This window comes from Oncorhynchus tshawytscha, linkage group LG18 (assembly GCF_018296145.1).
Source record: "Oncorhynchus tshawytscha isolate Ot180627B linkage group LG18, Otsh_v2.0, whole genome shotgun sequence".
Taxonomy (NCBI): Eukaryota; Metazoa; Chordata; class Actinopteri; order Salmoniformes; family Salmonidae; genus Oncorhynchus; species Oncorhynchus tshawytscha.
The window spans coordinates 39931638-39944341 of record NC_056446.1 but is presented as its reverse complement, the minus strand read 5'-3'; the positions used below and the strand labels follow the sequence as shown (position 1 = coordinate 39944341).

The window sequence follows — 12704 nt, the reverse complement described above, 5'->3', positions numbered from 1 at the left end:
AAGGGCATTCAGAGACTTGTCCCGAAGCCACTCCTGCGTGGTCTTGGCTGTGTGCTTAGGTTTGTTGTCCTGTTGGAAGGTGAAACTTCGCCCCAGTCTGAGGTCCTAACCTGCTGCAAAGCACTTTTCATCAAACATCTCGCTGTGCTTTGCTCTGTTCATCTTTGCCTTGATCCTGACTAGTCTCTCAGTCCCTGCTGCTGAAAAACATCCTCACAGCATAATGCTGCCACCACCATGGTTCACCGTAGGGATGGTACCAGGTTTCCTCCAGATGTGACGCTTGGCATTCAGGCCAAAGAGTTCAATCTTGGTTTCATCAGACCAGAGAATCTTGTTTCTTATGGTCTGAGAGTCATTAGGTGCCTTTTAGCAAACTCCAAGCGGGCTGTCATGTGCCTTTTACTGAGGAGTGGCTTCCGTCTGGCCACTCTACCGTAAAGGCCTGATTTAGTGGAGTGCTGTGGAGATGGTTGTCCTTCTGGAAGGTTCTCCCATCTCCACAGAGTAACTCTAGAGCTCTGTCAGAGACCATCAGGTTCTTGGTCACCTCCCTGACCCAAGGCCCTTCTCTCCCGATTGCTCAGTTCGGCATGGTGGAAAGTTCTAGAAAGTCTTGGTGGTTCCAAACCTCTTCCATTTAAGAATGATGGAATCCACTATGTTCTTGAGGACGTTCAATGTTGCAGAAATGTTTTGGTTCCCTTCCCCAGATCTGTGCCTCGACACAATCCTATATCTGAGCTCTACGGACAATTCCTTCGACCTAATTGCTTAGTCTTTTCTCTGACTTTAACTGTCAACTGGGGAACCTTTAGACAGGTATGTGGCTTTCCAAATCATGTCCAATCCAATTTAATTTACCACAGATGGACTCCAAACAAGTTGTAGAAACATCACAAGGATGATCAATGGAAACAGGATGCACCTGAGCTCAATTTCGAGTCTCATAGCAAAGGCTCTGAATACTTATGTAAATAAGGTATTTCTGCTTTTTGTTTTTAGTACATTTGCAAAAATGTATAAAAACCTGTTTTTGCTTTGTCATTATGGGGGTATTGTAATGTCATTATGGGGTATTGTGATGTCATTATGGGGGGGTCATTATGGGGGTGATGTCATTATGGGGGGATGTCATTGGGGGTATTGTGATGTCATTATGGGGGTATTGTAATGTCATTATGGGGGGGTATTGTAATGTCATTATGGGGGTATTGGGGGTATTGTGATGTCATTATGGGGGTATTGTAATGTCATTATGATGGGGGTATTGTGATGTCATTATGGGGGTATTGTAATGTCATTATGGGGGGGTATTTGGGGGTATTGTGATGTCATTATGGGGGGGTCATTGGGGTATTGTAATGTCATTATGGGGGTATTGTGATGTCATTATGGGGGGATGTCATTATGGGGGTGATGTCATTATGGGGGTATTGTGATGTCATTATGGGGGTATTGTAATGTCATTATGGGGGTTTTGTGATGTCATTATGGGGTATTGTGATGTCATTATGGGGTATTGTGATGTCACTATGGGGTATTGTGTGTAGATTGCTGAGGAAATTGTTTTATTTAATCCATTTTAGAATAAGGCTGTAACATAACAAAATGTGGGAAACGTCAATGGGTCTGAATACTTTCCCGAAGGCACTGTACATGACGTTCACTAACAACTACAGCTTCCAGTAGATGCTCCCTTTTCTCCACAGTGTTATTCTTTTAACCAGTCGTTTTCAAACTTCTCCGGGACTCCCAGACTTTGACCATTTTGTTGTTGCCCTAAACTAGCTCACTTGATTTAATCAATCAAAGTTATTTATAAAGCCCTTCTTACATCAGCTGATGTCAAGTGTTGTACAGAAACCCAGCCTAAAACCCCCAAACAGCAAACAATGCAGATGTAGAAGCACGGTGGCTAGGACAAACTCCCTAGAAAGGCCAGAACCTAGGAAGAAACCTAGAGAGGAACCAGGCTCTGAGGGGTGGCCAGTCCTCTTCTGGCTGTGCCGGGTGGAGATTATAACAGAACATGGCCAAGATGTTCAAATGTTCATAGATGACCAGCAGGGTCAAATAATAAGAGATCATTTAAGAAGTCAATGTCTTGATAACTAGTTGGCAAGTTGAGTCAGGTGTGCTAGCTCTGGAATGGATCAAAGACATGTAACGGTTGGGGGTCCCCAAGGAGAGACACTCGGCCCTCCATGGAATGAGTTTGACACCTGTGGTCTGAACTGTTTCCAGCCTCCTCCTTATTATAGACAAATGTGCATAAGTGCTGAATACAAATGATCTGATCAAAACACACACAGATCAAAATAGTACATTTTCAAATAAATAACATCCCCACTTATATTTACAAAAAAAAAAAAAACAAGATGTCCTATAAAGGAACACATTAGTGCTTTTTATACCACACACAGTTTGCTTCAAAATCTAAATGAGAGGAGACAACTCTCTGACTGAGAGGGGATCCTTGGTAATACATCTGGAAAACATGGAAAGTTTCGTACAAGCATTACAAATATTTATAGATGGAGCTAGATGGATGGAGATAATGGCGTTATACAGAATCTGAGCGGTGTCGGGCATCGTCACGGTGATCATGAAGTTGTGAAGTAGCAAGCATTTTTTTTTTTTTTTTGCTGAGTCGTGAGGTGACGTGGCGAGCGCTCTTCTCCTTACAGACAAGCTGGACGGCTTGGTGATGGGGGGGAAGAGGAAGAGGGAGGGAGACGACGTGGCAGGCATGGATGACTTTCTTCAGCTGCCAGACGACTACGCCACGCGCCACTCTGAACCCGGCAAGAAGAGGGTAAAGTGGTATACACTATTATATCCCGTCGTACCCGTTTCCTGTTTAACAAAACCTCCACGTCCTGTCTAATATTATTCATGCATTTTTGTTGTTGTTTGTTTGTCCATGCAAGTCTATTCTTATTTACAACGACTGACCATGTATTGTGGTTTGCGGACAGTAACATTTTATCGTTTGTGACAAGTCAATCTCTGTATTTTAAGGCAGATCATTTCATCACAAAAACAGGATTATCTATTGGCGAGAATGTGGTTTGATGTGCTCCCCAAATACTGTTTCGCAAAATTACTGGAATAGTTCGATTGCAATCATGACCCATTTCCTGCTCGTGACCCCGCTGGATGTTTTCCTTCCTGTCGTCTAGGTTCGCTGGGCTGACCTCGAAGAGCAGAAGGATGCGGAGCGCAAGCGTGATATCGGCTTTGTGGTGGGTCAAACAGACTGGGAGAAAATCACAGACCAGAGCGGACAGATAGCTCAGAGAGCTCTCAACCGCACTAAGTATTTCTAAAAACAGAAGATCACTGCCCTCACCCCCTGCTTCCTGATTTATAGGTATGTACATTACATTCTGTTAATAATCTAATTTAATGGAGTATTGTTTTTGTGTTTCTTTGTGTTTTCTTTGTGTTTTTGGAGTGGCATTTGTGTGATGGTTTGTCTTTGTTTATTACAGTTAGGAGAGAGGGCTAGTAGTTATACCGGTAGTTATTTATTAATAACGGTAGTTATTTGGAGGTTACGAAACATGTTTATTATCCTGGTTAGTTCCCCAATAGGCAGACCCCAAGTTTATATATATATATATATATATTCAAAAGTTTTAGAACACCTACTCATTCAAGGGTTTTTCTTTATTTGTACTATTTTCTACATTGTAGAATAATAGTGAAGACATCAAAACTATTAAATAACACATATGGAATCATGTAGTAACCAAAAAAAGTGTTAAACAAATGAAAATATATTTGAGATTCTTCAAAGTATCTGCCCTTTGTCTTGATGACAGCTTTGCCCATCACATCTCTCATACATACACACTACATGGCCAAAAGTATGTGGACACCACTTCAAATGAGTGTATACGGCTATATCAGCCACACCCATTGCTAAAAAAAAGTGTACAAAATCGAGCGCACAGCCATGCAATCTCCATAGACAAACATTGGCCGTAGACTGGACCATACTGAAGAGCTCAGTGACTTTCAACGTGGCACCGACATAGGATGCCAACTTTCCAACAAGTCAGTTCGTCAAATTTTCTGCTCTGTTATTGTGAAGTGGGAGGCCACAACAAGGTCACCGAACGGAACCGCCGAGTGCTGAAGCGCGTAAAAACCGTCTGTCCTCAGTTGCAACACTCACTACGAAGTTCCAAACTGCCACTGGAAGCAACATCAGCACAAGAACTGTTCGTCGGGAGCTTCATGAAATGGGTTTCCGTGGCCGAGCAGCCTCACACAAACCTAAGATCACCATGTGCAATGCTAAGCATCGACTGGAGTGGTGTAAAGCTCGCCATTATTGGACTCTGGATCAGTGGAAACGCGCTCTCTGGAGTGATGAATCACACTTCACCATCTAGCAGTCCGACGGACGAATCTGGGTTTGACGTATGTCAGGAGAAGACTACCTGCACCAAATGCATAGTGACAACTGTAAAGTTTGGTGGAGAAGTATAATGGTCTGGGGCTGGTTTTCATTGGTTTGGGCCCCTTAATTCCAGTAAAGGGAAATCTTAACGCTACAGCATTTCAGGCTCTCGAGTTGCTCAGCGGTCTAAGACACTGCATCTCAGTGCTCGAGGCGTCACTACAGACCCTGGTTCAGTGGTCTAAGACACTGGATCTCAGTGTTAGAGGAGTCACTACAGACCCTGGTTCAGTGGTCTAAGACACTGCATCTCAGTGCTCGAGGCGTCACTACAGATCCTGGTTCAGCGGTCAGACACTGCATCTCAGTGCTCAAGGTGTCACTACAGACGCGGGTTCAGCGGTATAAGGCACTGCATCTCAGTGCTCGAGGCGTCACTACAGAACCTGGTTCCTTTCCAGGCTATCACAACCGGCCGTGATTGGGAGTCCTATAGGGCGGTGCACAATTGGCCCAGCGTCGTCCAGGTTAGGGTTTGGCCGGGGGGGGGGGCGGGGGGGCGTCATTGTAAATAAGAATTTGTTCTTAACTAACTTGCCTAGTTAAATAAAGGTTTAAAAAAAATACACTGACAGCGAGGTCCGTACAGAAATGGTTTGTTGTGATCGGTGTGGAAGAACTTGACTGGCCTGCACAGAGCCCTGACCTCAACCCCATCGAACAGCTTTGGGATGAATTGGAACACCGACTGCAAGCCAGGCCTAATATCTGACTGGAAACAAGTCTCCGTAGCAATGTTCCAATATTTAGTGGAAAGCCTTTCCCAGAAGAGTAGAGGCCGTTATACCAGCAAAGGGGGAACCAACTCAATATTAATATTATGTTCGACGAGCGGGTGTCCACATACTTTTGGCCATGTAGTGCATGTGTGGTTTTTTGAGGGGGACATAAGACTCCTAAAATCACCAGAAAATCAGCTCATATCATTTTTAAATTGAGGAAATCTGTTTCCATGCATAAGTAGAGGCAAACAGAGCCTTCAGAATGTATTCTTACCTCTTGATTTATTCCACATTGTCGTTACAGCCTGAATTCAAAATGGATTACAAAAAAAATCTCACCTATCAACACACAATACCCCATACTGACAAAGTGAAAACAAAATGTGTAAATATATTAAATAAAATGCTGAAAATATCTAATACAAGTAAGTAATATAGTACCCCCAATACATGTTAGAATTACCTTTCACAGCGTTTCCAGCTGTGAGTCTTTCTGGGTAAGTCTCTGAGAGCTGTGAGTCTTTCTGGGTAAGTCTCTGAGAGCTGTGAGTCTTTCTGGGTAAGTCTCTGAGAGCTGTGAGTCTTTCTGGGTAAGTCTCTGAGAGCTTTCCACACCTGGATTGTACATCATTGGCCCATTTATTATTTTCAAAATTCTTCAAGCTTTGTCAAGTTGATGGTTAATCATTGTCAGACAGCCATTTTCAAGTCTTGCCATAGATTTCCAAGCCTATTTTAAGTCAAAACTGTAACTAGGCCACTTAGGAACATTCAATGTCATCTTGGTAAGCAACTCCAGTGTATATTTGTCCTTGTGCTTTAGGTTATTGTCCTGCTGAAAGGTGAATTTGTATCCCAGTGTCAAATCAAATTGTATTTTTCCACCTGCGCCGAATACAACAGGTGTAGACTTTACTGTGAAATGCTTGCTTAGAAACCCTTCCCAACAAAGCAGAGTTTAAAAATAATCAATAATCAATCAATCATACAATTTAAATAGTAACACGGAATAAAAATAAAGTACACAAGAATGAAGCTACAAGATCAATGTTAAGACATACGATATGAGGTAGATATGTACATGAAGGTAAAGTGACTAGGCATCAGGACAGATGATAATAAGGTATTTGAGGTAGATATGTACATGAAGGCAGGGTAAAGTGACTAGACATCAGGATAGATAATAATAAGGTATTTGAGGTAGATATGTACATGAAGGCAGGGTAAAGTGACTAGACATCAGGATAGATAATAATAAGGTATTTGAGGTAGATATGGACATGAAGGCAGGGTAAAGTGACGAGGCATCAGGATAGATAATAATAAGGTATTTGAGGTAGATATGTACATGAAGGCAGGGTAAAGTGACTAGACATCAGGATAGATAATAATAAGGTATTTGAGGTAGATATGTACATGAAGGCAGGGTAAAATGACTAGACATCAGGATAGATAATAATCAGAGTAAAATAAAGAACAGAGTAGCAGCAGCTAAGGGTGTGTGTGCATGTAGTGAATTTGTGTGGTCGTGTCAATGTAGTGTGTGTATATACATGTCATCTAGTGAGTGTGTGTGTGTGTATATATATATAGAGAGATTATATATGTGTGTGTGTGTATATATATATACTTTCGCAATATATATATATATATATATATATATATATATATATATATATATATATACACACACAGTGCCTTGCGAAAGTATTCGGCCCCCTTGAACTTTGCGACCTTTTGCCACATTTCAGGCTTCAAACATAAAGATATAAAACTGTATTTTTTTGTGAAGAATCATCAACAAGTGGGACACAATCATGAAGTGGAACAACATTTATTGGATATTTCAACCTTTTTTAACAAATCAAAAACTGAAAAATTGGGCGTGCAAAATTATTCAGCCCCCTTAAGTTAATACTTTGTAGCGCCACCTTTTGCTGCGATTACAGCTGTAAGTCGCTTGGGGTATGTCTCTATCAGTTTTGCACATCGAGAGACTGACATTTTTTCCCATTCCTCCTTGCAAAACAGCTCTAGCTCAGTGAGGTTGGATGGAGAGCATTTGTGAACAGCAGTTTTCAGTTCTTTCCACAGATTCTCGATTGGATTCAGGTCTGGACTTTGACTTGGCCATTCTAACACCTGGATATGTTTATTTTTGAACCATTCCATTGTAGATTTTGCTTTATGTTTTGGATCATTGTCTTGTTGGAAGACAAATCTCTGTCCCAGTCTCAGGTCTTTTGCAGACTCCATCAGGTTTTCTTCCAGAATGGTCCTGTATATGGCTCCATCCATCTTCCCATCAATTTTAACCATCTTCCCTGTCCCCGCTGAAGAAAAGCAGGCCCAAACCATGATGCTGCCACCACCATGTTTGACAGTGGGGATGGTGTGTTCAGGGTGATGAGCTGTGTTGCTTTTACGCCAAACATAACATTTTGCATTGTTGCCAAAAAGTTCAATTTTGGTTTCATCTGACCAGAGCACCTTCTTCCACATGTTTGGTGTGTCTCCCAGGTGGCCTGTGGCAAACTTTGAACGACACTTTTTATGGATATCTTTAAGAAATGGCTTTCTTCTTGCCACTCTTCCATAAAGGCCAGATTTGTGCAATATACGACTGATTGTTGTCCTATGGACAGAGTCTCCCACCTCAGCTGTAGATCTCTGCAGCTCATCCAGAGTGATCATGGGCCTCTTGGCTGCATCTCTGATCAGTCTTCTCCTTGTATGAGCTGAAAGTTTAGAGGGACGGCCAGGTCTTGGTAGATTTGCAGTGGTCTGATACTCTTCTGTTTCAATATTATCGCTTGCACAGTGCTCCTTGGGATGTTTAAAGCTTGGGAAATCTTTTTGTATCCAAATCCGGCTTTAAACTTCTTCACAACAGTATCTCGGACCTGCCTGGTGTGTTCCTTGTTCTTCATGATGCTCTCTGCGCTTTTAACGGATCTCTGAGACTATCACAGTGCAGGTGCATTTATACGGAGACTTGATTACACACAGGTGGATTGTATTTATTATCATTAGTCATTTAGGTCAACATTGGATCATTCAGAGATCCTCACTGAACTTCTGGAGAGAGTTTGCTGCACTGAAAGTAAAGGGGCTAAATAATTTTGCACGCCCAATTTTTCCGTTTTTGATTTGTTAAAAAAGTTTGAAATATCTAATAAATGTCTTTCCACTTCATGATTGTGTCCCACTTGTTGTTGATTCTTCACAAAAAAATACAGTTTTATATCTTTGTTTGAATCCTGAAATGTGGCAAAAGGTCGCAAAGTTCAAGGGGGCCGAATACTTTCGCAAGGCACTGTATATAGAGAGAGAGAGATTATATATATATGTGTGTGTATATATATATATATATGTATATAGAGAGAGAGAGATTATATATATGTGTGTGTATATATATATATATATATATGTGTGTATATATGTATATGTGTGTGTGTATATATATATATATATATATATGTGTATATATGTGTGTGTATATATATGTGTGTGTATATATGTGTGTGTATATATGTGTGTATATATATATATGTGTGTGTATATATGTGTGTGTATATATGTATGTATATATGTGTGTGTATATATGTATATATGTGTGTGTATATATGTATGTATATATATATATATGTGTGTGTATATATATATGTGTGTGTATATATGTGTGTATATATATATATGTGTGTGTATATATGTATGTGTATGTGTGTGTGTGTGTGTGTGTGTGTGTGTGTGTGTATATAAATATATCTAGTGAGTGTGCGTGGAGTCAGTGCAAGATAGTCAGTGCAGCCATTTAATTGACTGTTCAGCAGTCTATTTTGCAATCTTATGGCTTGGGGGTAGAAGCAGTCTCTGAGCCTATTGGTCCGAGCGCAGATGCTCCAGTACCGTTTGCCGGACGGTAGCAGAGTGAACAGTCTATGGCTTGGGTGGCTGGAGTCTTTGGAAATTTTTCAGGCCTTCCTCTGACACTGCCTGGTATAGAGGTCCTGGATGGCAGGGAACTCGGCCCCAGTGATATACTGGCCTGTCCGCACCACCCTCTGTGGTGCTTAGCGGTCGAGGGCGATGCATTTGCTATGCCAAGCGGTGAAGCAGCCAGTCAAAATGTTCTCGATGGTGCAGCTATAGAACCTTTTGAGGATCCGAGAGCCTCCTGAGTGGGAAGAGGGACTGCCATGCTGTGTGGACCATAGTGATGTGGACGCCAAGGAACGTGAAGCTCTCAACCCCCTCCACAACAGGCTCGTGGAGGGGGGTGGGGCTCTCCCCTTTTTCTCCTATTGGCCTCCTTGAGGGTCAGCGTGGCAGATGTGTTGTTGCCTAGCCTCACCACCTTGGGCCGGCCCGTCAGGAAGTCCAGGATCCAGTTGTAGAGGGAGAGGACTATGATGTTGAATGCTGAGCTGTAGGCTATGAACAGCATTCTCACAGTTCATTCCCCTCTTGTCCAGGTGGGAGAGGCCAGTGTGAATTGAGATTGCGTCATCTGTGGATCTGTTGGGGGGGGGTGGGGGTGCGAATTGGAGTGGCTCTAGGGTGTCTGGGATGATTGTGTTGTGTGTCATGACCAGCCTTTCAACGCACTTCATAATTACAGATGTAAGTGGTCATTTAAGCAGGTTACCTTGGAGCTCTTGGGAACAGGGACAATGGTGGTCAGTTTGAAACATGTTGGGATTACAGACTGGGACAAGGAGAGATTGAAAATGTCTGTCAAGACACTTGCCAGCTGGTTTGAGCATGCTTTGAGAGCATGCTTTGAGAGCATGGCAGATGTGTTGTTGCCTAGCCTCACCACCTTGGGCCGGCCCGTCAGGATGTCCAGGATCCAGTTGTAGAGGGAAGGGGTTCAGTGGAGTGCCCTGGTATTCGGTCTGTCCCGGCAGCCTTGTTATTGTTTACGTCGGCTACGGAGAGCAAGGAGGTCAGAGTCATTCAGAAGAACATGGGCTTTCACTCAAGGCACAAAGTTATATTCCTCAAAGCAAGCATAAAAGGCATTGAGCTCATTTTTGGTAGTTCTACATCGCTGGGCATCTCATGGCTGGGTTTCCCTTTGTAATCGGTTATTGTCTACAAGCCCTGCCACATACGACGAGCATCTGAGCCAGTGTAATAGGATTCCTCCTTCTTTCTATATTGTTTTCTTTTGCATGTTTGATATCTAGTCAAGGGGTTGTAGTGCGCTTGTTGCCTGCGTACATGTCTGTGTCCTGTTCCTTGTAAGCGATAGCTCTAGCATGGATATTGTCTGTTGGAAAGCATACTGAACCAGGTTTTCCTCTAGGATTTTTTTGCCTGTGTTTAGCTTTACTCCCTAGTCCTTGCTGATGACAAGCATACCCATAACGTGATGCTGCCCCCATCATCCTTGAAAATATGAGGAGTGGTACTCAGTGACGTGTTGTGTTGGATTTGCCTCAAACATAACGCTTTGTCTTCAGGACATTAAGTAAAAATGTTGCTGTTTTGCTTTATTGCAAACAGGATGGATGTTTTGGAGTATTTTTATTCCGTACAGGTTTCTTCTTTTCACTTAGTTTAGTATTGTGGAATAACTATAAAATGTTGTTGATCTGTCCTCAGTTTTGTCCTGTCACAGCCATTAAATATTTTGAGGGATACTTCGGGATTTTGGCAAGGAGGCCCTTTATCTACTTGTGGATACCATTCGTAGGTCTAACTAGCGTTAGTCCAGATTTCCAGTCATTCTGCTAACGCTAGTTAGCATTGGCTCACAAAACGACCTCTAATTTCCTTCATACTGGACACAGAGACCTACAAATGGTACCCACGAGTTCATCGGACTCTGGGGGAAGTAGAAAAGGGCCTCATTGCAAAACCCCAGAAGTATCCTTTTTAAAGTTACCATTGGCCTCATGGTGAAATACCTGAGTGGTTTCCTTCCTCTCCGGCAACTGAGTTAGGAAGTACGCCTGTAATTTTGTAGTGACTGGGTATATTGATAAAGCACCCAAAGTGTAATTAATAACTTCACCATGCTCAAAAGGTTATTCAATGTCTGCTTTTTTTTTACCCGTCTACCAATAGGAGCCCTTCTCTGCGAGGCATTGGAAAACCTACCTGGTCTTTGTGGTTGAATGTTTGAAATTCACTGCTCGACTGAGGGGAAGTTACAATTATCTGTTTGTGTGAGGTACAGAGATGAGGTAGTCATTCAAAAAATCATGTTAAACACTATTATTGCACACAGAGTGAGTCCATGCAACTTATTATATGACTTGTTAAGCAGTTTACTCCTGAACTTATTTAGGCTTGCCAAACAAAAAGGATTGAATACTTACTGACTCAAGACATTTCAGCTTTTCATATTTAATTCATTAGTTAAATAAAATTGTACAAACATAATTCCACTTTGACATTATGGGGTAATGTGTGAAGACCAGTGACACAACGACTGTTTTTATGTGGATAAGGTCAAGGGGTGTGAATACTTTCTGAAGACATTGTATGTGATCGTATCCCAATGTAATCAAGGTTTAAAATAATTCTGCTTTTCCTCATACTATATCTGTTGACCATCTGCTCAACGATAAACCAGCCCATGGCTGAATGTAATTCGGGGGGGGGTAAACCCGGTTCTGTGTGGGGGGTTCTATGTGAAAGCACCAATGTAACTGCTCTGTTGGGTGAACAGAAAAGCACTGTTTTAATCCGTTGACGAGATGTCTATTATCTTTGTCAAAGGAAGATATATCATGTTCTTGTAAGATCATTTAAGTGAAAAGTTCATTGGATGGAAATTACAGATTTCCCCTTTTTTTTAAACTTTTTTAAAAATCTTTGTTGCATATTTTTCAATCAGTTTTCTTCCTTCCTCTAGGTCTGCAGACTGTGAATATGCTTAACCCGTTTCTCGAAAAACAAAGTCATGAAGACTACACATTCTACCTGTTGACTTTTAGGAGATCCATAGTTGTTTATTCCATTATTAGAATACAGAATAGATTTATCTTGCGTTTAAAAAAAAAAACTTTAAAAAATTATAATAATTCTTGATCTTCATTTTGAGTATTTTTTTAGTTGTTTTTTTCCTTCCTCTTTTCGATGGTAAAATTCATGCACCAGTTTATCTTGAGCTTCGCTTTCTCATTTTATACTGTAATGTCTTCCTGTATGTTAGCACTGTTGCTTATTTTATTAAATAAACTGAAGAAACAATAAAAGTTTCACACACAAAACAACCAGGAGAGTCTCATGTGTGTGGTCATGTGGGCTACGCCATGGAGAGTCTTCTGTGATGTCTGTTTTCATGGTGACCACATACAGTACAACCTCAAAAGATACAAAACCAATTTTTTTGTTGTGTTTTTTTTAAAGAAATATATTTCAAAGTTTCAATCGTTTCAATTTGTGTTTGTGTCTGTGAGGTCCTACTGCGTTTACAAGAGGTATATAGCCAAAGTTTGAGTGGTAGAACAGTAGCCGGAAGGTTCTTGGTTCAAGCCCTGAGCCAGGCGATG

The 12704-nt window shown here is 41.6% G+C and overlaps 1 protein-coding gene across 1 annotated transcript in view; it reads left to right on the top strand.

The window, feature by feature from the left end:
- LOC112235820 (YLP motif-containing protein 1-like) overlaps positions 1-12587 on the top strand; it is a 60406-nt gene extending 47819 nt beyond the window's left edge. The window contains exons 21-23 of the mRNA XM_042300548.1: positions 2691-2818; positions 3186-3376; positions 12065-12587. Coding sequence (XP_042156482.1) covers positions 2691-2818; positions 3186-3332 — 275 coding nt within the window. The 3' untranslated portion in view covers positions 3333-3376; positions 12065-12587. The remainder of the gene's footprint in view (positions 1-2690; positions 2819-3185; positions 3377-12064) is intronic.
- Positions 12588-12704: the final 117 nt, after the last annotated feature.